This window comes from Heloderma suspectum, chromosome 2 (genome assembly GCF_057233095.1).
Source record: "Heloderma suspectum isolate Gila_16-S chromosome 2, 16-S_ref, whole genome shotgun sequence".
Taxonomy (NCBI): Eukaryota; Metazoa; Chordata; class Lepidosauria; order Squamata; family Helodermatidae; genus Heloderma; species Heloderma suspectum.
This window is the reverse complement of record NC_139459.1, coordinates 215,407,297-215,431,985: the sequence shown is the minus strand read 5'-3', so window position 1 is coordinate 215,431,985 and position 24,689 is coordinate 215,407,297. Positions and strand designations below refer to the sequence as shown.

Here is a 24,689-nt window from a genome sequence, read left to right as displayed (position 1 = left end):
TTTTTTTTAATGAATCAGTGACCAAGAAGCCATAGAACAGTGATCAACTTAAAACAAGGAATTAAGTACTGCCAAAAATCATTAAGAGCCCAGAAGAACAGGACAGACTTTACTTGGTGACCAGAAGATAAAGCTGATACCAGCTGAACATGTCTATGGAGGGAAAGCCATCACTTGGGTGCTACCACAAAAAAGGCCCTCTCTCTGGTAGCCATCCAGCTCACCTCCAAAGGCAGACACACCCAAAGACTATCTTAATTGATGGACTGGCTCTCATGTGAAAGAAGACAGTCTTCCAGACAATTTTTGTCCATTCATTGTTTACAGTTTTACAAATCTCTGTCCTGTCTCTCCTCCCTGCCTGCCCACCCCTCCTCGGGTTATCTTTTTCTAAACAAAAAAGCTGCAGACCGCAATTACAAAACCCCAGTGAAGTGTGGGATGCTGAAGTTCCCAATAATTATTGCTCACACAGACAGCTTGTGCTGCACTTGGAGGAACATGACTGGCACTTCTCATCCAATTAGCAGTAGCTGGCCACTGACATCTCTCCTCCCCACTGTGTTAGGGGGCCAGCTAAGAGCCAATGAGATGGCTAAGAGCCATCACACTGCCTGGCTTGGTATTCTCACTAAGCCTTCCAGCAAGCTGATATCTGCTTTGGGAGCCACTTCGGTAAAAAAAATCTGGCAATCAATGTAAGAAATATAACAACAAAAAGAACAACAACGACATCTGTGTTTTCATCTATCACTTTGAAAACTTGCCTTGTTATTCCAAACAGAAGGGAAAAAATGACAGAGTTTCCATTAAAAAAAAATTACATGACTTCTGAGGCTCATTTTGTGCCACCACATTATATATTTATTGCACATTTATATCACACCTGTCTTTCAGGGAACTCAAGCGGGCACACATGGTTCTCTCTTCCCCCCATTTAATCCTCACAATAACCTTGCAGTGTAGATCAAGCTAAGAGATGTTGACTGGGTATCCAGTGAGCTTCATGGGTGGGTGGGGATTTGAACCTGTGTCTCCACAGTCATAACATGGTACTCTACCCCGTACACCATATTGGTTCCCATGTTGTAACGCATATGACGTACTGAAATATGTTACACCTTTAAAACTGCTTTTGTATACAAACTTGCCATGACATGGAGGAGAGTTTGGTGCAGTGGGATTTTTCATGAGGGAGCACCGAAACATACAACCCCTCACATACAGCCTGAAGTAGTGCATTCCCTGTGGGAAAAGCTTTACAACGCGATTCGCCTAAAGAGAGAACCTAGCCCTGAGTATTAATAAGCAGCCACTAGATTAGATGACTTAGACTTCACATCAGTCCGTGTACACCTCTCTATACTACCCAGTAGTACTCAAAGCCAAATAAAGTGGTTGCAGCAGCTACCCTGGGACTAGGTGATGTCAGACTAGAGTGTGGCCTGGGTTGATGTTTACTCCACAGGTAAAAGTGTAGTGACTACACTTTTACTTGCAGAGCAGTGGAGGCTGGGGGTAGTGCTCAGCACATTGGATAGGTCTTTTTAGAGGTCTGGCTGGTTCTGACTAAAACCCAGAATGGAATCACAGCCCCACTGAAATTGGAGCCACCAGCCTCCACTGTTGCAGAATAAACATCAACCCAGAACAGGATCTGAATTTGAGATGCATGTTTGCTGAATTAAATTGTCCTTACTAACATTTTGTCACATGTAGTCCTCCACAGGTTTCTTCCATGGAGAAACAAAATTATATTGCCCTGGCCAGTTCCTACCTCTGAGCTATGACGAGCTAGAAACCTGATATGTTTCTCGATGGCAGTCAGGCCATGATACATTTTGATACCCTGTCTGGCTATACATTAAAATTGCCCCCAAGATTTCTATGGGAGCAGGCTGATGAGTCACTTTTCAAGAAATAGGCAATATGCCCCAGGGAACAGCTGTCTCCCATACCCCTTCTTCCTTCAAACACAGCACACCTCTTACCTATCCGACAAAGAATGCCCTGTTAAGTGGTGATCCTTAAGGGTCATTATTGATTTCCTGCCACAGTTGTCTGCATATTCAAATCTAACCTCCCTATCAGCTGGTTCCAAATTTTCTAGTGAACTAAGCCCCAACTTTTAGGCCTTATTGGCCCAAGAGTACTTCCATGCAGAGCTCTCCTAGCACTAGCAATCAGAAGACATTGTCCTGCTCCTCCATCTTTTTCTCCTTAATGGATTTTCTGAGGTAAGGGAAAAGATGGGAGAAGCTATAAGAAAATACGGGAGCATTGTATTTTCTTATATTGGTTGGACTCGATGGTCTTATCGGCCCCTTCCAACCCTACTATTCTGATTCTATGATTGTGAACAGAAGATGATGGTGTCTGGACTCCCTGTAAACTCCCGTGAATGAGGCAGAGCTATGGCACCACAAAAGCCTCCTTTGTAAGCACCCCATGTGTTCCAGACTAAAATCCTACACCCTTTTGAAAAAGAGAGGCTTTCCCCCAAATGTTGGGGTAGGGAATTGGATCCTGCGGGGAAGAGCTCTGCTGTGGCTTAGATCCAGATAAGAGTATATAGAATTTGATTTGTGCAGACAATGATTGATCCCCCATTTTTGACAATATCAAATCCAGCTGTTACTTGGAACTATCTCTATTGTTAGGCAAAACACACAGGTTCTTTGGTAGGTGGAAAACAGAAGATAAATTAGACAATTTTTCTATTAACCTGGCGATCATTTTAGATGGTACAATAGGTTAAAAAAAGGTCAATAGAAGCGGAATGGTGTAGCTTGATCTAGTAGTTGGAGGAGATGACTTAAGTCGTTAAGATTGGCTCAGCAAACTGCCAGCACTGTAGGGATAGAAGAAAGATGCTAGAATTATTGCCTTTTGCTTCTTTTCTTAAATTGCTTGAATATGTTGATGATTTTATCGCTGTGTTTACCAGTAAAAAAAATGTTTTTTGTTTGAATGTTCTCAGCTGGTCTTCCACACTGTTTGAAATAACCTCACTTCCTGAGATGCTGGTGTAGCATTCCTGGTTGAAAGAGAGGTGGGTATCGGCTGGGTTGAGAAGATCCTGCATCCTGAGAAATTGGGAACCCTCGATCTGCATCAAGCACACATCTTCTGAAGCAATTTCTCCAAAGGGAGTTCCCTACTTTGAAGCACAGGTCATCCATGGGGCTGTGGGGGGAGTGAGGAAAAGGTCTTCTTGTCAATTCCAGAAGAGGAGATTTTAGCCTGAACTCATGAGACCCTGTGGGAAACGGTGGTTGTGGAACCATGTCATTAGAGCAGACGTGTGATACATGCCACTTTGAGCTCTGGGGTGCTTCCAGACAGAGGGCGAGTGCTACCAATGAGAAGGCATGGTGCAGCTATTCCATCTTTTCTCCCTTAATGGATTTTCTGTGGTGTGGTGGGGGAACACAGGAGGCTTACAAGTGGAAGACAATGTAATCTGCCCACCCCTGTAAGAGTCTGTGGATGAAGTAGGGTCCTGGTACAATAAAGGCCTCATCTGGAAGCACCATGGGTTGTAGCCTGGCTGGGAGCTGTAGCAAGGTCAAACATGACTTGTTATAAACTGTTGACAGCCTTGAGGCTGCTTCTTTCTCTCCTTTTTGGTGATGCGGAGATAAGTAGTAGTATGAGCTAGATGGGGTCATCAAAGTTGCAGCCAGTGCAGCCTCCTGTATACTATGTCCACTCACAAAAAGTGTCTGCATTACAGTTTACCCCATTCAGCAGGGTCCGCTGCCTCTGTGTAGCATTTTTATGGGGCTGAGGGGGGGGGCTGCCATGGGGAAGATGGGGAAGGTCAGTGTTCTCCCATCAGCCTGGTTGCACATGCCTAATCTGGATCCAACCCACAGCGCCCCCAAGTTTAGGGCTCCCATGTAGTTTACAGGAGGAGGAGTACAGCTCACTCTCAGACGGTTGTCTATCCACGTTAGTGCAAAGGTGGGTTTCGGGGATTGCAGCCAGATTTCTTGTGTGTAGCTGCTATTTTTGCCCTTAGACCTCAGGGGCCTGGGTTCAAATCCTCACTCAGCCATGAAATTCATTGGGGGGCCCTGTCAAAGTCACTCTCTTTCAGCTAAACCTAACATTGGATATAAGTAGAATCTAAGTTCCAACCTAATTAATTAACACCCCTCCCCCGAAAAAAGACCAGATCCACATTACATACCAAAATACAAGATATATTAAAGAATAGTTCACAAAGGTATCTCCATAAGGTCAGTTGAATGATAGCTGCCAGTTCTCAGTGCAATATCTGAAAATTAGAACTCAAGTTTATTCAGCGGTTCATTCCAAATTCAATCATGAATAAAAGTATCAGAATGCCAGTCTGAGCAGTGGAACTTGTAGGAAAGATAGATACCCATGTGAGGAATGAAAAATGTGCAAAGCTGAGATACTATTCAGATCAGGGATCTGGCTGTTCTGTTCAAGATTCAGTAGCCCCATACGCTTGGCACATCAGTGGCATTAGCCAGCGTCCTCCTGATCTGGAGCCACCTACGCCTTGACACAGGGTAGAGTTTACTCCATCTTAGGAACAAGTGGGATTCTACGCAGAAACCATCCCACTATCCTGACATGTATTTGGTGAATTGAGAGGAGTTGCTGGGCCAGACACACTCTCTTCTCCAGGGTTCTGTAGGCAGTTTTCCACATTACACAGCTGCTGCAGCTCAGTGGTAGAGCACTTGCATAGATTGCAAGCCCGAGGTTTGGTCTCCAGGTAAAGCTGGGAAAATTCCTGCCTGAATCCCTGGAGAGCCGCTGCCTGGCACGATGAACCAGTGGTCCAATTCAGTATAAGGCAGCTCCCCATGTTTCTGTGAACCCAGTCCTAGCTCCCCAGCAAGGGTGGCTGCATGACGCACGTTTGCAAACATGCGTTGGTTACAGCCACTCACATGTTTTGGAGTAGACTTACTGCAACTTCTGTGCATGCCTAAACACGTGTAACGTGTGAAACCGCCCTCTGATCTTGTCGCAATCCAAGTGGCCCAGATCTGGAGTGCAATTGGTATGCACAGAAAGAACAAAGGCAAGAGCGAGAGCAGGAGTCGCAGATGCTCCTCTCCTCTCCTCTCCAGCACTAATTGGGGCTATAGAGGGAGCAGTCCGTGCCTGAGCTCCATCTGTTGAGTGGCGACAGTGCCTGGGGCCATCTCCACAGCTCCAGTGCTATATGCATCACCCAGCAAGCCAGCAGTGAATGTGTCAAGCGGCGGGGCGGGGGGAGACCAACCCCCCTCCCCATGCTTTTTTGTGGAGCCTAAACTGTGTGTCTTGTCCAGGGCGATGCGGCTGTATCCAGCAGTACTTAAAGGGGATATTTGTTTATACTGGGGGAGGAACAGAGGCAACTAAAGTCCCTTCAAGTCTCTGCCCCTACCCCACCCACCCCAACATCACTAAGCAACATTGGGCACTTGCTACAAGGGGAGAATGGTTAAATTTCTTAGCTCAGCCTTCCCGACCTGGTGCCCTCTGAATATGAACTACAACCCCATCATCCCCAGCTAGTGTGGCTGGGGTGATGGGAGTTGTAGTCCAACACATCCAGAGGGCACTAGGCTGAGGAAGGCTGCCTTCCTTCCAGTCTACTTCTCCATGTGCCTCAGCCACTAAGAGGTCCATAGGTTGCTCTCTCCTCTTACCTGGGGATACTGGAGCTCTGCCAAAGAAGCAGCGCTAGGAACAAAGCACTACTATTGCCAGTCATCATTAAGCTTTGTTAAGGTGATGCGCTTTCATTTCTCTTGGCCGCCTTCTACAGCCCAATTAGCACATCTTGGGACACACCTCTAGTGCAAACCACACAGTATGGGGTAGATAGCGCTGTCAGCCACAGGGCAGGGAGGAACAGCACCTGTGGTTCAGACACCAGCCAGACATATGTGTCGTAACTGGAGTGGAGGCTTTGGAACTAGCAGTGCCCTCCAAGCCACCCCAGCAGAGCCCTTATTGAGAACTGCCAACCAACCCCGTGCTCTGTTTGTCAAAGAACAGGGCTGCCTGTTGGAACCCAAAGCCAAGAATTGTGTAAGAGTTGTCAAGAACCAGTGAAGCCTCATAGCTAAGAGACTGTGTTGTGAACCAGGAAGCTGCTGCCCCCGCCACTTAGAATTTCACCTCTGCCATGAACTCGCTATCTGGTGTTAGGCTATTTGGTGCACATAATAAAGGGACTCACATCAGGCCTCTCTCCATTAAGCTCCCTGCACTCTGCTTTGTATCTTAGGAACATATGGAATAGGAGAAGTGCAGAGCTGCTAGAACAAGAGAAGGCAAGCGAGACCCTGCTGTGGCTGCTGCCTTGAGGGCCAGCACAAGACATTTTGTCGCTTGAAGAGAAGCATCAAATGTTGCTCCCCCCACCTACCAGGCCATGCTAGGGCCAACCTGGCATCCTCCAAATGCACTGCATTACAATAGCCAGTGTGGCTGCACATTGGGGATGATAAGATTTGTAGTTTAACACACTTGGAGGGCGCCATATTGGGGGAGGCTGCTTGAAAAGGTCCTGCTACACCATTCAGACATACATTCCTTCCTGTCTTCCTCTAATCCCCTAAATTCTGCCGTCTGAAGCAGCCTGCTTCACTGACTAGGTCTGGTCTTGATCCACTTCTTCCCCAACTACGCTGGATAAGTATGTTGCATGTAATGAAGACAAGAAGAGGGAAGTTGAATTATCACTGTCTTGCCCGCCATCCTCTTTTCTCTTTTGTAAAAGAAGTAAGGCTAAAAAAAATTAAACTAAACTTGCTGACTGTCTCACTTTTAAGGTAATTTAAAATTACAAACAGCTGAAGATTTTCAGTAGTCTTGAAAAACTAGCTCCAGGGGCAAGTTGTCACCCTGTTTTACTAGTCAAATTTCACATTGCCGCCCCAATATTCACCACTGCAATCAGTTTTCCACTAAGATTTTGCAACTGGTATTCAAAAATGCAATATTCAAATCTTCCAACATCCTGAATTTGAGGATGAAAATGATGTGATCTGTTTCAAAGGGACTGGCACTCCAAGAATGAGTAACACCTCCTTTGCGCAATTATTTTATTGTCATCATTACAAAAGTGCTGATCGCTTGTTCTGGTTCTCAGATCCCCCAGGATCATCACTCCTTGGAATGACACTGAGCACATGGCAGGAAGGCCTTCCACATGCTGGTGGGTGAGCAGACTGGCAGTAAAAGGCCGCCGCAACAAGGGACAAACAGCAGACACAACCATCAGGCAAGGTCCAGGATGGGCCAGATCCAGAGGCATAAAAATAATAATAAATCAGTGCTACAGCAGGGTCTCATCAACATCACAGTAAAGCAAGGCAATGCGGGGAGACTCTGCAGCCTCCTAGGCGTCCTCCAATGCTACCCAAAGGCTCAGAGGAACTGCCCGAGAAGAAATTGGGCAGGCCCAGCATGGAGACCTAGCCCGCAAATGGGGCCTTACTAAAGTAGTCCTAGTAAATAGAGGGCCTCCTGCCTGGCAACTTTAGCCCATCCCATAGGCACAGTATGGACCATATTATCCCTTGTGCTGGGCTAACTGATTTATGACAATTCCATGTACTCCCCCCCCAGTGTCCTTCCCCCCTCCCACCTCTGAATTTAAGTAGGCAATGACCCTGCTTATCTGGGCTACAGGAAAGGTGCTACATGCAGTTAGAAAGTTCTCTCCGCCTGGGTGAGCTTACTTGGCCTCTGCTAGTTAGCAGTACCTCAGAGGCCTGCTCTCCACTCTCATTGGTAGGAGGCCCAGATGGGGCCCTTTGGTTTCAGGAGGCTTTGGCTGAGCAAGGTTTGAATTTCAAAGCAGGAGGTAGGAGATGCTAGGCCTGCAACAGATTTGGAGTGGGGCGGGATGTGTTGCTTGCACTACACTACTTCCAGTTACAGACGGTAAATACAAGGGACCATCCGACCCTCAGACGTAGACCTGAGGGTAAGAGGAGACTGAGGTAGGAAAAAGGACACAGGCTGGATGCAGTGAGGGAAGTCTTGTTGTTTCAAAAAGGTTTTAAGAATCTGGGACACCGAGGGACGAAGAGGATCTCTGCCTCCCTAGTGTATTGCTATCATCTGCCCTCAGTGGCTACCAGAACCCTGTTTCCAGTTCACTGTACTCCTAATCGTAAACAGTGAAAAACAGACAAAGAAATTACAGTTAAGATCCTGCCTCCCACATGGATGCAGACACTCTTCCACTCTGGGAGAAAAGAGTGCCCAGCACGGCCAGATGACTGGGAGGAGGCTACTGCCCCTCCCCAAAGGAATGACAACACGAAAGGGAAATGAGACCGGGAGGGCGGGGGGGAGGAGGAAGAAACGAGGTTTGTGGGTGTGGCAAGTTTCTGCCCATGGCACAGAAGAGGAGCACCGCAGGCTTGCAGGGCCCTCGTGACAAGTAGGAAACATAGCAGATGAGTTGTTGGAATGCTGGCTGGTAGGCAAGGGCATGGTGTGGCTGTCAGGTGACAGGAGAGGAATGCTACAGGATCAGCAGGAGTTCAGCACTGGAGACAGTATTGTGGCACTGATGGGCAGGGAATGGAGGTGTTCATAGATTGCTGGGGACAGGAGAAAGGCATTTAGGGATTGGCCACTCGCTGCTCTTGGGCACTGAAGGAGAAAATTCTAATTGGCTGGCTGCTATGCCATCAGGCACCAAACAACATGAAAGTGTTGGCTAGTCCTTGTGAGACTGTCAGGCACTCAAAAGGGGCATTCGGTGAGACGTCAGCTGGTGCCATGGCACCAGGGAGGGCACTGTATGACTGCGGCACCCTGACAAGGGATCATGTGTGGCGCCTGGGCACTGGGGGAATCCCGCTTTCCAGGCCCCTGTCCCCCCCAGCCCCTTCCTGGCTGTCTTTCATGTCTCTAGCTAGGCAGGCCCTTTCCCCCTCAGGCCAACACTTTGATCCCAAAATATTTGCGCAGCTGCTCCAGGAAGACAAAGGTGAGCACAGTGTGAGGGACCAAACGGATGCCGGCAGGAACCAGGCCCTGGAAGAGGAAAAGGGGAGGGTCAGTTTCTGCCAGCCTTGGCGACTTGGCCACAGAGCTCAGACCTTCTCTGACAACCGCTGAAGCGGGAAGGGATGGTGGGGCTCGAAAAACAGGAAGGTGGCTGGCAAAACCAAAACGGCCAGGTTTTGCTCCCACATCTAGCCTTGGAGCAGGTAGGAATCTGCCCTGAACCAGTTACTGGAGCAGTAAGCCTCATGCGGCTTGCTTGTCCTTGCCCTAAAGTCCAAGTAGTCTGGCATGTGGCTGCAGCACTGGGGTAATGGGGGGAAGTGCAATGTAGGGTTGGCAACTCTTCCCATTTGAAGCCAGCTTGGTTGAAGGGAAGCAACCAGACTGAAGACAAATGGCTCCTAGTGCTTGGTAGGGAAGGAATGCAGGAGGCACCAGAAATTACCGCAGGGCTGGAACGTACGCTGTCTGCATTGTGCACCTGATCTACTTGGCACAGTTGCCCATGGCTGCTCCTATTTCTTCCACATTACCTTATAAAAAGCCAATGGTCCAAGCTTGGCAGTCTCCATTGCGCAGTGCATGACACCCTGGAACAAAACAAAACAAAAATGGAAAGAACTCAGTGCGCGCCCAAACACATTTTGCTTAATGTACAGAAGAACCCGTCCCTGTTCTTACTAGGCTCAGTGCTCTGGCTATCACAAACCGATGAGACACTGCAGCAGCCAGGATGATGCCCTGTACGTGTCAGGGGTACGTGTCAAGCCGCAGCAGCAAAAACAAAGAAGAACTACAATAAGCCAGGCAGAAGGCCAGTGATGCCTATAAAAGATGCAGAATGCAGGCAAGCACCAAGTAAAGGAATCAAGAGGCTGGCAATCTGGGTAGCCGTGGGGATCAGACCACTCACCCGATATTCACTCTGGGAATTCATAAGGCGTGTCTTTAGTACGTCCAAGGGCTGACACAGGAATGTGGCACATCCTCCCTGCAGTTTGGGGGGGGGGGGGACAACAGACGTTTTGAGATCCTGGGCTAGAGAGCAAGGTGTGTGTTGCATTGTAGGATGGGGTGTGCCTGTGACCACTAGGTAAGCTGGTCACCTATCTTGCCCAGCCAAATAGTTAAGAAAATCTTGCCACACCTTCTGCATGCGATTAGAAATCCAGAGAAGCAGCAAGTGAATAGCAAGATCACTTGGGAAAGACAACACAGACAGCTGGTTTACCAAGCAGTTACATTAAATAAAATCATAACGTGATAAATAGTCACCCGTTTTCAGCCAGGGAGCAGATCAAATAGGAAGAGACCATGCAAGCTTCTCACATGACCCACACAGGAGGAATGGAAATCTATGGTGCCCTCTAGTGCTTTCTGCTATACTGTTCCCAAGACCTGGAAGAGCCAACTTCACCCTTTCATCTAATTCTCTCTTTCCCTTCAAAGCCCTCCATAAATCCCACTTCTTCTGCAAAGCCCTTTCAGGACCATTGTGCCTTCATCTATTCTGCACTGTCTGCTACCAGTTCCATCTTCCCTTTCACCCATCCTTCTTGCTCCTTTCTCAAGCCTTGCCCTCTCCCATCTCCATCAATCCTAATCTCCATCAATCCTAATCCTAATCTATACCGCTTCCAAATGCTGCCTAGTACACTACCAGGACTAAGAAGGCGTTTAATAGCAGTTGCATTAAAATGAGGGTGATTCACTGGTCTCGTAGAGGCCTGAACACTGTATGACCCCACCTAGCCAAATCACAGCCCCCAGCCGAGTATGGCAGCTGGCCGGCACTTAACACTCCAGTTTTGCAATCTTACCCAGGAGGCAAAAACAGGAGGTGGTCTGCCATATGCTGCATTTGGCTTGGTGGACCACCACTTGTGCAGCTCTGGTCTACCAGATTTCTCCCATGGCTCAGTCGCCAGACAACTGTATGTTAAAACCATGAGCTTTTCAGGTTTGAAGTGCAGACTGAGATTCTTGTAGGAAAGGACTTGGACATTCACATCTTCAGCAGCTCCGTGGACCTGAGTTTGGATCTCCACCTCCCTGAGGAGGTGGATTGAGCATCAGGATCTTGGATTCTAACACAACCAGCCGCTGCAACCCCAACTAATGGACACACACGTCCATCTCCCTGGGCTTGCACCCACACGCAGAGATGTACTTACAGCGATAAAGCTGGCCAAGAAATGGGTGAAAATATTGTCAGAGAGCAAACCAGTCCCAAGAACCAACTGTTTAGCCTGGTCATAGCAGGCGAGCTGCAAAGAAGCAGAAAATGGTAAGGCTGGCCCCAAATTTGCCCACAAGCAAGCAGATGGGCTGGGTGCTGGGCCCAGTTGCCTTCCCTCCATCGGATCCTGAGGGATCAGGCACGGCCGTGACAACAGCCCTTGCAGCATGCCAGGAGGACAAGCTGCAAAACTGTCACTGATCCTCAAGCCCCTCAGTGTCCCCAGGAAGCAGGTCTCCTGTCCCATCCATGCTCCCAGCAAGACAACCCTGTTATCAAGTCCCCAAGCCCAGCCCAGACGGCAGAGACACAGATGGGCTGTGAGACACAGGATCAAACTCCCTGAACCAGCCTTCCCCAACCTGGTACCCCTGGTGTGTTGGACTACAACCCCATCATCCCCAGTCAGCTCAGATTAAATGGCTGGGGGATGATGGGGGTTGCAGTCCAACACATCAGGAGGGCACCAGGTTGGGGAAGGCTCCTCTAACTTATTTCTGATCTCTTGACACAGATGTGAGGTCATCACATAAATCTCCCCCCGCCTCACCATCTGAAAAAGCAATTACTAGATGTTCATCCACAAACCACCACTGTTTTTGCTGCCCCAGAGAGATAGAGGGAGTCCAAAGGAACCTATGCTCAGTCAGTTAACTCTTGTCCCACAGGGGAAAAAAGAGGTGTCTTAAATATTTTAACATCCTGGGTAAAAAAATTAACGTCACTCTTCCACACACTTCTGACAAGCATGAGTCCCTGACCTCCAATCTCCTGGGATCTCATAGGCCTGCCAATTCTCTTAGATTTCTGTAGCACATCTTGCTGTAGGGTCTTCTACCTGCAGATTTTGCAAACACACACTCCCTTCTGAACATGACTGTCCTAAAGCAGCTTGTCTATGCCTCTTAGTAAGAAAACAGGCTCTTGACAGACAGACAGTGGAAGACCGTTCCTGGACTCCACATCTCACCCCCCAGCACCTGAAGAGGAGGTGATACTTCTATTACACCTCACTGATTCTGGACAGAACTTCCACTCCATCCTATTACCCCTCTCCAGGTGACTAGAGAACGTGTCAGCCATTTGCATGCATATGCCAAGAAGAGGGTATGCACGTGGGACAGCCTTCTCCAACCTGATGCCTTCCAGATGTCTTGGACTTCAACTTCCATCAGCTCCTGCCTGTATGGCCAATAGTCAGGAACGCTAGGGATTGTAGTCCAAAACAGCTGGAGGGTACCAGATTGGGGGAGATTTATGTAGGGCCCTGGGTGCCTTATGGTGGTGATATGCCTAGTTGGATGCGCGCGCTTATTGTATCTATTTATTTGTACCCCACCTTTCTACCAAAATGGCACTTCGGGCTGTTTACAGAGCCAATTAAAATAATTAAAACAATACATTGAAATGCAATAAAAACATAACAATTACAGAATACTTATGGGTGCATTCAGCTGTGCATCAACAGGCAACTATGACTGTGTTGGATTCCTACCTGTCCAACAGTAACTATGACTGTGCTGGATTCTTACCTGTCCAACAGTAACCAGGGCCCCTCGACTTGATGCCATTGTTCCCCCCGAGAACAATTTCTTCAACCCCTCTGTAAAGACAAAAGGGAGCAGGGCATGGAATTTACAGAGCAGGAATTCCCATCAGCCCCTTCACTTGGATGCTGTCCCCCCAAATTCTGCCCCCTAAAACCAGGTCTAGAAAGAGTTGTGCTTTCCACCTATGAACTTCTCTTTTGCAAACACCACTCTCTCACCCACAAAGCATTGCTCAGGAATGGATATTCCCTGTTGCTCCCAAAAATACAGTGATGCTGTAAAGATACAATTTACAAGGGAGGCTTGAAGAGCAGAGCAGATCAATACATCACTTCACTGAATTCAATCACGGGTTGGTTTTAATGGGAATGGAATAGCTGAACATTTGGCCAAAGCTGGAAGATCAAAAAAACCTGATAGGGTGCCATCATCGTCAAAGATACTGATGCCCTATCACAATAATGTATCCAAGGCTGAAAGATTTAAAGGAAACAAATAAATACGTTGCTAGATATCAAAACATCAGGGAAGATAACAGCCTCTATTACATGCCTTTGGAAGAGACACAACTACAGAAATTAATCAGCAAGGGACAGGATTGGCTGATACAGAAGCATTCTCCATGCTGTTCCAGGAGCTGACTTTTAAATGTAATTGTGCCAGGAGAGGAGTGCTCTTTGGATATAGGGCTGATTCCACAATAGATGCTTAGTGTGGAATTGCCATGCACATTCTGTAAAGGGTTCATATAACATCGGGTGCTTTGAGACCAGGCTTTTATTGTGCAATGGCTCTGCCTCATTCACGGAATTATACTGGGGCTTAAGACAACGTCACCTTCCATTTTTAACCCTCCTGTGTTTCCTCACTGTTTCTTCCATCGTTTTTCTTTCCACAAAAAAATTCATTAAGGAGAAAAAATAGCTGTACAATGGCTTTTGATTGATAGTGCTAGGAGCCATCCCTCTGGAAGCACCCTCTGCCATCCATTTGTAATCCTCCCATATTTTCCCAGCGTTTCTTTCATCTTTTTTTCTTACTGCAGAAAGTCCCTCTTTTTAAGAGACATGATTTTGACATGTGCAGTGAGGCATCCAGCAGATGAACTTATCACGGCTCAACACATATTCACAATAATCTTTTGTAGTGGACACCATTTTAGAACCCCATTATTTTTAAAAAAATCAATCTTTAATGCTGAAATGTTTTCTGTGACTGGCATGTTAGTAATGCATTTATTTTTCTAATTAATATTTGCTTTGGATCAGAAATGTTTAAACACTTTGGTGGATTTTTTACATCTCACGGACAGTAATGGGCAATCATGCTTATATATTAATAACTGTTTAGCACTAAATAAACGTGTTTTTTAAAGGATCACTCAGAACATTTTCCTTCTTCAAAATAGCTGCTCCGCTAATTGGACCTTCACTTTCCCCACCCATGGCAGCTATGTCACGCCCAATGGTGTGGACAGAACACACTGAGATAAACATACAGAAAAAGTGCACTAATCCCCAATAGCGTTGAAAGTCAATTGCAATTTCACTTGTAGCTTAGAGTGGAAGAGCCATTTATTAGTGCTAAATGCCACCTGCCTGGAAGCAGCCTAGAGACTTCCTTTGCTTAAGTTCCTGCTGTTGACCCAAATGTTTCAGCAGATGTATTTATTTATTTATTTTGGAAGTCAAGGTCAGATCTCGTTAATGGGTCACTAATCATACTTTCTAGGGCCTCCCATCCAGTACACTCCCACAGGGATGGGGGTGGGGGCTGTTGTCCCTGGACCGGGCCGGATTGTATATCTGTGCTCATGCGCCGTTTCACCAAGCGAGATTGGCAACTGGCCTCCCAACCAAGTTTGGCAGCCATTCTATGAACACTTGCTTGGGAGGAAGCCACACTGAACATGGACCAGGCTAGAGTGGGTGTCTTAGAGACTCTCAGTTCCATGTCCTTTCTCCTTGATTCCTAGAGCATCATCTGGGAGTAGGAAACTACCACTACTCACCCTAGCAATGGGCATTAGAGGCACAAGGAGCGGAGGGTGCCTCCTTGAGCAATTTACTGCAAGATGTCTGCGTTTAGAGGTCGTTTGGGGCACGTCACATTGTGGTCATCTCACAACCACCCTGGAGATTTCTGTGGAAAAACCGTTTTTTCTGAGACTGCTTTTAGTCCGATTGTTTTGCTTAATTCGGCTTGTCTGCACTTCTGTTGTGGTGTGTACCAACCCACCGCATTTACATCAGCGTGATAGCCCTGCCCAGGGGTGTGTCTTTCACCTGGCCATGACCTTACTGACCCCGGCCAAGGGGTGTTCCCCTAATGTTTCCCCTCCCTGTGTTTCCCTGATGTTTCCGCCATTTTGCAGCTGGCCATTCAGGGGTTCTGAGCTACCTCGTGGTATTTACTTCACCTTGCCTACCACTAACCTCTGGCAGCCATCCCCCTGAAGGTATAGGTGCGCTGTGCTTGGCAGCCTCTACCTTTAAAAAAAAATCCCCTTAAGAGCACAACGTCAAAATAGCGCATTGCCACTCCATCGTGAACCCGAAGTAAGTGCTCCAGTTTCACCAACCACAGTTGCCTGCAGGAGAGTGGAGTTATTTACAAGTTGGGTATGGGACAGGGGGAGACCAATGAGTGAGACTTGTTTCCCGCCCCTGTCCAGGCTCCCCACTGCTACTACATTATAAATGCTCCAGTAAACTGGAAAGAACATTACTGCAATAAAGCGGAGATAGGATTTTACATAATAACTGAGAAACCAGAGCACATCAAAGAACCCCTCATATTACCACAGTAGTGGGGACACTCAAATCACTTTAGCTAGCCTGCTTTCAATCTTTAACATTTCCCCCCGCCCCTTCTGTGCATGTTTACCAAGAAGTAAGAAATAAACCTCACTCCCCTGCAGTGAAAGAGTTAAAGGGTAAGTGTAATAACTCTAAAGTGCTCTTTCACTTCTCCCTTGCTCTTTTAGATCACTATTGGTTGTGCTTCTTTTATGTTCTGTAGTTTCTCTGTTATGTAAAATTTGAAGCAGATTGCTAGGGTGGGGGGAGCTCTGGAGGACTGTGTACACAAACAAGTCTTATAGAGTTCATAGAATCATAGGGTGGGAAGGGGCCTACAAGACCATCGAGTCCAACCCCCTGCTCAGTGCAGGAAGCCTGATTCCCAGGCGTCTCTTCAAATTCTTATTTCAGCTTGCCCATTTTGGAAGGGATTCTCCTCCTCATCATCATCATCGTTGTTGTTGTTATTATTAATATTCCTCAGAACTCCTCTGGGAGAAGTTGGCTGTAATCTAAAACCACTTACAGGGGAGGAAGCCCCATTTAACCCAATGGGGCTCACTTCTAAGTAGAGATGTATAGGATTGCAATGTTCCCCATTTCTAGCTCCCCCACCCCAATTTCACTGCATCCCAACAATCTGCTGTGGAGTTACTGCTACCCACCCTATTTTTCCCCATGTGTGCACTTTTGCCTACTGCTTCCACCACCACCCCGCCTTCCTCCTTCCCCCTGCTTGCAATGAGAAGGTAAGATTGTTACTGCGATAAAGCAATAAAACTGAGAAGTGATTTTGTAACAAACAGCTGAGAAGCTACTACAGTTAGCCTTTAACCCTTTCACAGCAGGGGAGCAAGACTTATTTCTTACTTCTGAGTAAACATGCCCAGAAGGGTGGGGGGAGAATGCTACAGATTGAAAGCGGGCTACCTGAAGTGACTGAGCGCCTCCACTAATGCGGTAATGTGAGGAGTCACTGTTGCGCATTTAGTCCTGTCACTATTGAGCTATTGCAGGGTTAGAGGGAAAATACATTTTAAAAATTGGGTGGGGAGGGTTAGACATAGGTTAGGGAGGGTGGAGGTGCTAACACACACACTGGCCAGAGAAGGCAGAAGGGGCGGAACAAGGTGAGAGTGGGAGGGAGGGAACAGGCTCTCTAGGTAATGATGTGGATGACACCCCACCCTGTAGCCACCCACAATTCGTGGTAAACTGCCATGTGACCTGCCAAGAGCTCCAGGCTAGCTTTGGGATAATCCAGGTTTTCGACCCCCGTGTGTCCCCAGACAGAGCAGATTCGACTCCAGTAAAAACTGCAACAAAGTGGAGAGCAAACTAAACTCATCCCCGTGGAGATTTCCCCCCACCTTATTTCTCCACCTGCTGATCTCTCTCTTTTCCCCTAGATCTGGAGGAACAACTCTATTAGATCTTCTGTCCCTGTACCCAGGCCTCTACATGCTCACCTCCTCCAAGAGCCTAAAAGCCAAGGATGCAGTCAACCTCTTATACCCAGGATTCCACCTGTGTACTCCAGATCAGTGTATTCCTTCACACTCCTAGACAACTTACTCATCCCCTCTCTCCTAGGGTCCAGCAGTCGAGACCATATACTCAAGTTGGTAAGCACCTAATGTCATCAGTCACAACATGGGTCATTACAAGAGGCCTTTACCTGTACCTCCTGTGTGCGTGCAAGCGCGTGCGTGCGCACACACACACATACACAGCCACCGCTTTCATTTCCAGGGTGTTTGCCTCTGATTGTTTGCCCATTCCCAAGGGACTGCTCCATGCCATCTGCTCCCTGTAGCCCCGGACTGGCCCTCTAACCTAGTGGGCTCTCACTTCCTATAGCAAAGGGACGGATACCGTAGCAGATTCTCCTCCACATCCACTCATCTCATTCAAGGAGAGCTCCCCACCCACAAGGCCTCTCAGAACTACAATTTGGCCTGCTGTGCACCGATCAAGTTCTTACCTTCGCGAAACACCCGATACAGCCCATCCAGAGCATGCGAGTAGCTGGGAAGCAAGGAGAGACAGTCAGCAGCCTGAACCTATCCCAATGAACTCACAATCACCACACTGCACCCACATATGGCTGGCCACCACCGTAGGCTTCAATTGTGTGGGGTTATGGCTCTGGCAGGCCTGACTTAGATCACTGGTGTGGTTTGATTGCCAGGGGTGCCACCCTGCTTCAAAGAAGTATCTCAAGCTTTGAACGCTGGATGCTTTGATAGATGCTGCCCCTCCCTCTGTGGCTGTACAGCTTTGATACAATAAGCAGGGCTACATTTATTTCTTTAACAGTATTTATGAATTGCTTGCATTAAAGAAACATTTAAACGATATACAAAAACAAGTCTTCATACAGAGGACAAGATTACCTTCCTGGGAATGCCTGTTGGAAAAGGTGCATTTTCAGTAGATGCCGAAGCCCCAGAAAGATCAGCGCCTGTCTAATTTGTACTGATAGGGAGTTCCAGAGCATGGGCATTATTACACTAAAGCCATGATGGACTAGACCTCCGAAATCTTGGGTACCATCAGGAGGGCATCTCCTGATGAGTGCAGCAACCGAGCAGGCTGGTAGGGGACCAGCCGATCTCTTAATAAAAGCTTTCACAGGGTGCCCCCCTCCTCCCCAATGCTCTTCTTTGCCTGTCCCGTACTTGTGTGGTTCCTTCATCCCACCCACCGCAACCCAGAGACTCACTTGCGCCGCAGATGTGCCGGCTGTTTCATGTCATTCTGCATCCTGGAAAAGGAACATTATAGCTGTAAGGAGACTGGGGGAGAGAAAAGCCCTGCACATCCCATTGCCCCACAATGTGGTAGAGTTTGCTCAACAGTAAGGTAAGTAGCAGAGAGGTTAAACTGTCCAGACTGTGTGGGATTTCAGGAGAGGTGCTGTGCCAAAAGGATTCTCCTCTTTTGTTCCCCATCCCCTCCCAGCATAGGACCCTCTTAAGGATAAACCAAGTGGATCATGGGGAGCTGAGCAGGGAAAGGTTTTTCACAGCCATAGGGAAAGGGGAAGAGACACTGACCTGACATTCACCATGTCAGCTGGGGTCCCCACGAACCCGCCTGTGAAACCTGCAACCAGAGAACAGCTGGTGAAAGGGGACTGCGCAGCCTGTCCTGATCTGGCCCTTCATCCTGCACTCGCCACGTCCCGGCTCACCTCCTACTGCACCTAGCAGCACCTTCTGGTAGAAGGGCATTGGCCCCTGGGCACCCTGGCTCAAGTGGTCCCGCACGGTCTCATAGATGGCAAAGCGGGTGAGGGAGTACGTCATCTGAGGAAGCAGAAAGAGGCACACCAGGATGACAGCCCTGGGCCTGGCCCTTCCCGGCACATGGCAACCGCACCTGAAAAATCACACTCCAGCCACAGTCACCAGCTTTGCAACTGTCCAGCCCCCCACACATGTATGGCCACAGCCTTTGCATCACTGTGCACATGACACACGTACCCCTGGGAATCGCGGCATTCTCCTTTTCAACAGTCATTGCCTAGGTCAGCCTACCCCAGCCTGGTGCCCTCCAGATGTGTTGGACCACAACTGCCATCATCCCCAGCCACTAGCTAGTGGCTGGGGATGACTGACATTGTAGTCCAACGCATCTGGAGGGCACCAGGCTGGGGTAGGCTGACCTAGAAGTATATGCTGCAGGTACGGCCCCAAGTGACGCCACCTTTCCCCCGGTGCCTGCTTGCTACAGAAGGGTCCAACTTCATCCCAGCTGCTGGGAAATTCACAGCTAGAACAAGATTAAAACACAACCGATTTGGGACGTGTAACTGCAGAAGCCACAGAAAAATCTCTTGACCCTGTTTTTAGGATTTAGGATGCTCATGCGCCATTGAGGGAGAAGCGGCAGAGATCTCGGTGCAGGGGGGTGGGGGAGCCATTGCAACTGTCAGATGCTGCTAGATGACCAGGATACTAAGAAGGAAGGTGGAAGCAATGGAACAGACGGCTGCTGCTGCTCCCAGCTTGTCTCTCCTCATCCTGATTCACCACAGGCTCAGGTGGGAGGTTGCCTAGTTAGTAGGACGTGCTTCATTTCAGACATTCCTGCTCCGAGACCTGACCTGACCTGCCCAGATGGCAGAGGCTACTGGACTCTACGGTCTTTACATTCTATCAGCCGCTTTCAGAGACAGTGCAGGACTACAGAAGTCACAAACCTCTGGTTGCGAGGCTGAATGCCATCTCGGTGCTGAATCTGTGGCACAGCCTGGACCTTGGGAAGACACTGGGAGAAGCGGCAGAACTCCCGCTGGCAAGGATGAAACCGAGAAGTGGGCATGCGAAGGCCCTCCCACACAAGGAGCAGGACTGAACGGGCCGCAGCAGCAACCTTTGCAGCAGCCTAGGGCTCACCTGTCGGCAAAGGGAGGCGCTAAGCCCGTTGTAGAGTGCTAGGAAGCCATCACTGCGAACCACACGCACCGCCATCCCCGTCATGCGCATCTTCACCTCCTGCTGGGTTTGCAGATGGACCTAGGTGGAAAAAGCAGGCAGCAAATGGGTCAGGCTGGATTGCTGGGCTCCTCTCATTCTCAGGAGGGCATCTGCAGGCACTGCAGCACATCTGCATGTGTTTCTCTGATGCAAGTCTATGAAGTCGCCACCCCCCAAACAGGAATTCATTTTAACATCCATTTGAAAGCTTGCATTTGGAGGTATAGACCAAGCTAGGGGATACTGTCCACCAAAGCTTACGATGTATTTTTTTCCAGTTCTAAAGCAGAAAAGTTCTGCAGAACTAGAGATGTGAAAAACTGGGGGGAAACAGGGGGAAATGGTTTTTTTTAGTCCTTGGGGAAAAACTGAAAATGCATTATTTTTTTTAACAAGTGTGCAATCCTATGCATGATTAGAAAGAAAAAAGTCCTACAACTCCCAGCATGACCCAGTCAGCACGACTGGCTGGATCATGCTGGGAGTTGTAGGACTTTTTCTGCCTACACATGCATACGATTGCACCCTAAATCTGTTTCCCGCCCCAGGCCTCCACATCTCTGTGCAGAATCTATTATTTGTCTTTCCAGTTCCACTCCCTAATCCTTGGCCACACACAAGCCAGTAACGTGTGAGTTTACAGTATAAACATTTTACGGTCTTCTCCCTCTGCCCAGAATCTGGTATAAGATTCAGGGCAGACTTTTAGTTGCCTTGCTCCCACAAAACCCATTCCTCTCAATCAGGATGTCTGACTAGCCCAACAGGACCTGCTCTTTGCAGAAAGACAAGTCTGCAACTGCAGCTCAACAGTAGTTACCAGACTACCATCCCACATGCAAACTCCCAGGTCTTGCTGTGGAGCAGCTGATGTTTATAGTACAGCCACATCCCGTTGAAAGGCCCCCAAGCTGATAAAAACCAAAACTCCTGGCAGCCTCCTCCATTGGAAGGATCAGGCAAGAGGAGGTGGTGGTGTTAGCATTGGACACAAGAAGAAAACAGCAAAAACACTTCCACACACCCTCCCAACCCCAGCCTTGTGCCATCCCATCACAACTCCCAACATCCCTGACAACTGGGGCTGATGGGAGTTGAAGTCCAAAACATTTGGAGGGCACCAAGCTGGCAAAGATTGTTCTGGAGCCTTGGAGTGCTTTCAGATGAGGCTTTTATCACACCATCAACTTGCCTCATTCTTGGACATTTAAGGGGTGTCTAAACATGATTATTTTCTATACGTGACCCCCCTGAGTTTTCCCACTGCTTTCTCCATCTTTTTTCTTACCACAGAAAATCTGCTATGAAGAAAAAGATGAAATAGTTCCACAACACCCTCTGACCATCTGGAAACACATGGTTCATAAAAGAAAGAGTAAGATCCAGGCCCACTTCCCTGAACAAGTAAGTGGCCTGAAGCAGCCCTGATGGAAATCCACATCAGCAGAGGCTGCAGAAGGACTGGCTGCCAGGAGAGGGCAGCGAAGAGGCAGATGTCACCAAGATGGGCAGTGTTCCCAGGCAGCCAGCAGCAGCTCAAAGATCTATTGTGGAGGATGGAGCTGGAATTTGCTCATCCAGCAGCTGGCGGCACAGGCAGGGATGGAGGCTGAAACCTGCAGGAATGTCCAGGGTTAGCGGCTTCGTGCTGGCATTCACGTGCCAGTCCATTGCACGGGAAAGGAATGTTCCCCCACATAGGACCAGGCAAAACAGGCCTAAAGCTCAGAACAGGGTGAGGACTGTAGAGCAGGATTTGCCTATCAACTTACCAGTGGCTGGACATAAGAAACCCCAGAGCCTCACACACTCCTCTCCCAAGCAAGCTGCCTTTCCAGATTATTCAGCTTGACCTGTTCATCCTCTCGCTATCAGCATTAAAGCAGCCTTGGACTGAGTTTTGTCACTTGATTTTGATCAGCAAGTGCTGGAGCTAGATAAGTCCCTGGAGCCCTTATGAGCAAGGCCAAAATTCAGGCACTGAAACCACTGCTGCTCTATGCCAGCCTTCCCCAACTGGAAGCCCTCCAGATGTGTCAGACTACAACTCCCATCACTCCCAGCCAGCCAATGGCCATGCTGGCTGAGAGTGGTAGGAGTTGTAGTCCAACATATCTGGAAGGCACCCAATTGGGGAAGCCTGCTCCAGGTTCACAAGACAAAAAGCAGGGAATGGGAAACAGGAGGGCTTGGAACAGCCATTCTCAGAACACCAGGCAGGCCTCCATGGGGAAGATATGGAGAGCAGCCAGGGGAGGTCTGCTGGCGTTGGCCTTGTTTTGACGGGGCCAGGAACCATAGTGCCAAACCTGATGTTCCCTGCACTCGCTAAGGATCAATAAGGGAATCACATATCCCCCGCCCCCATAGCCTTTTGTTTCAATTCTCTGAAGCACGTCATCTAACCCTGATGGGCCTGCTCCTTTTTTCCGTCCCTGCTCATTTGCCTGCCCCTATGTCAACATTGCAAAGTGAATTCTCTTCTCTCTTCGAAGTTGAGGCTTCGAAACAGAGGCAGAAAAGCTGCCATATCAGGGCAGTAAAGCTTTCAAGCCCAAAGAAACCACCTCATATCTGTTGATTACAGCCGTGTTTTTTCTGAGATTATCCGGAGAGACCCTTCATGATTTCTCCCCGCTGACCTTGGATGGGTCCTTTCCTGCTCTGTGCGTCTGCTCTTTAGGGCAAGATCTCACGTCACTTTTGGGGGATCCATATGATGCAGTCTGGGCTGAACAGGCCCGTTTGCTTCTGCAGGCCCCACATTTATCCCACGAGATGCTGCCACTAGACTTCCTCTCAGGAGTCCTAGCTCAGGAACCAGCCCAAGCAGGCCTCAGCCACTTGAACCAAGGAGATGCTACCCAAGAGTGCAGCAGCTACACAGACTACACCTGAAGAGATCTCTTTGCCTACTGCGCAACCGGATGGCTGCGACAATGGGGGGCTCCGGCAGCCAGGCTGCCGGGGCCCTGCATCCTGGAAGGGAGCCAAGGCCTCCAGGCCCTGCAGGGCACAGCATCGGATGCCAGTCTGCTCTTCCTAGGAAACCAGACACCAGACGGTGCCAGGAAAAGGCGGCCAGCAGCGGCCAGCGTCTCTTGCCCGGGCAACTGCGGACTTCAATGCACTTGTCAGCGGTGGGGGCGGGGCAGGCACTTCCTCGTAGCCACAGAGCCAAAATGGCAGGGAGGGAGCATTGCAGCCGCCGAGGAGGAGGAGGCGAAAGGGGAAGCTTCTGCCCGCACAGGACAGCCCCCATGGCGACAGGTAGCGGGGCCTCGCCTCGCCTCGCCTCCCCGCAACTCCTGCTCGGCTGCCCTAGACGTAAGCGCGACGGGGGAGAGGCAGCCTGCCTGGGCACGTCTGCTGCACCGGAGGCTCGACTGGGGCTCAGCCCCCTTCGCCTCCCGGGAAAGGCTTGCAGCCCCGAGCAAGGTCTGCGGAGGCGGGGCGGGGCAGCAGCAGCGGCGGCGGGCGGGGCCCGCGCGGCGGAGCCCCTTCTCCCAGGCGCTGTCGTCCGCCCCGACGCACCTTGAGCAGGTCCAGCGGGTGGGTGCAGCAGGCCGCCCCGCACGAGGCCAGACCCCCGAAGTACCAGCGAGACACGCGCCTCTCCGCCATCGCGCCGGCTCTCCGCGCCCGCCCGCCCTGCGCCCCGAGGAGCCGGGAAGCCCGCCTCGCCGCCGCTCCGCACCCAGCCGCCGAGGCCTTAAACGGGCAACGCCGGCCCAAGGCGGAGGGAGGCCTTAAACGGGCAACGGGGCCCACGGAGCAGCGCCGCGGGGAGCGGGGCCGCATCCCGCCCCGTAGGCGTCGCCCTCCGCGGTCGCCCCGCCCACACATGGCCCCGCTTCTCTCCAGGCGCCCGTCCGGGATGGATTCAAGCGCCCGAGGGGACCTTAGCTCATCGCTAATCTGGAAGGAATTCCTGGCTCCGTTCATCTCGAGCCGCAAAACTCCTTTTGACTTAATCTTTGAGGGTTCACGCTTCACAGACACACACGACGATGTTGCTGGTTAGGCGTCCACCTAATATGCGCGTGGGTGGGTGCGTCTTAACATAGGCAAAGACCTCAAAAATAGGAAGTGTGAGTGCAAAAAAGGAAAAGCGTGCAATAGAGGCGTACTTGGCCATGGCTCCCTGCCAAGTGTACATTTGGAGGCAAACCTGTCTTACATCAGTAAAACATTTATTAAATATAGCACAGGAGTCATTGCAGCAGTGTTGCATAGGATGCACATGGTCTTCAGGCACACTCTGCTCGACGTGAACCACACTCACAAATTCTCAGTTTCTCTATGTAGGTTAGACAGGCCACGTGTGTCCCTTTCCACAAAACCTGTGAAACTTACTGGCAGAAATGATCATGGATGAGGCAGTATTTCACTAAAATGTTGCAAGAAATAGTATATAACAAGCTGGGAAAGCACAAGTCTCTTTCCCATTCTTCCTACTCTGCAAAACCCTTCAGAGACACCATTTCTGTTATCACTTATTAACTTTGAACAGTCTTGAGATGGACATTGCTCCTGTTATTACTGTGATTCAAAATAACTGTTTGAAAATTATTCACAGCAAGAGCTGCTAAAGATGTGTGACATT

The 24,689-nt window shown here is 49.3% G+C and overlaps 1 protein-coding gene across 4 annotated transcripts; it reads right to left on the bottom strand.

Moving 5' to 3' along the window:
* Positions 1 to 7,056: 7,056 nt before the first annotated feature.
* Positions 7,057 to 23,736, bottom strand: SLC25A10 (solute carrier family 25 member 10). Of its 4 annotated transcripts, XM_084837800.1 has the most exons (12): positions 23,618 to 23,736; positions 21,372 to 21,699; positions 20,003 to 20,122; positions 18,796 to 18,910; positions 18,659 to 18,707; positions 18,325 to 18,366; positions 17,584 to 17,627; positions 12,781 to 12,851; positions 11,184 to 11,276; positions 9,923 to 10,000; positions 9,543 to 9,599; positions 7,057 to 9,036 (listed from the first exon to the last, which is right to left on the bottom strand). In XM_084837800.1, the coding sequence occupies exons 2-12, from the start codon at positions 21,522 to 21,524 to the stop codon at positions 8,935 to 8,937; spliced, it is 924 nt and encodes a 307-aa protein (XP_084693926.1). In that variant the 5' UTR covers positions 21,525 to 21,699; positions 23,618 to 23,736; the 3' UTR covers positions 7,057 to 8,934. The 4 variants fall into 4 exon arrangements, with proteins under 4 accessions (XP_084693926.1, XP_084693923.1, XP_084693927.1 ...); XM_084837797.1 differs by lacking the exon at positions 21,372 to 21,699; XM_084837801.1 differs by lacking the exons at positions 21,372 to 21,699; positions 23,618 to 23,736 and adding an exon at positions 21,856 to 21,920.
* Between the last annotated feature and the right edge of the window lie 953 nt (positions 23,737 to 24,689).

What these genes read in the sequence shown, in the direction of transcription:
- SLC25A10 (XM_084837800.1), bottom strand. Translation starts at nt 21,524, where the DNA reads ATGTGGATTTCCATCAGGGCTGCTTCAGGCCACTTACTTGTTCAGGGA. An exon ending in CCGGCACATCTGCGGCGCAA is followed by an intron (nt 17,628 to 18,324) that starts GTGAGTCTCTGG and finishes CTTGCTTCCCAG; the next exon opens with CTACTCGCATGCTCTGGATG. An exon ending in TCTTGGCCAGCTTTATCGCT is followed by an intron (nt 10,001 to 11,183) that starts GTAAGTACATCT and finishes CCCAAACTGCAG; the next exon opens with GGAGGATGTGCCACATTCCT.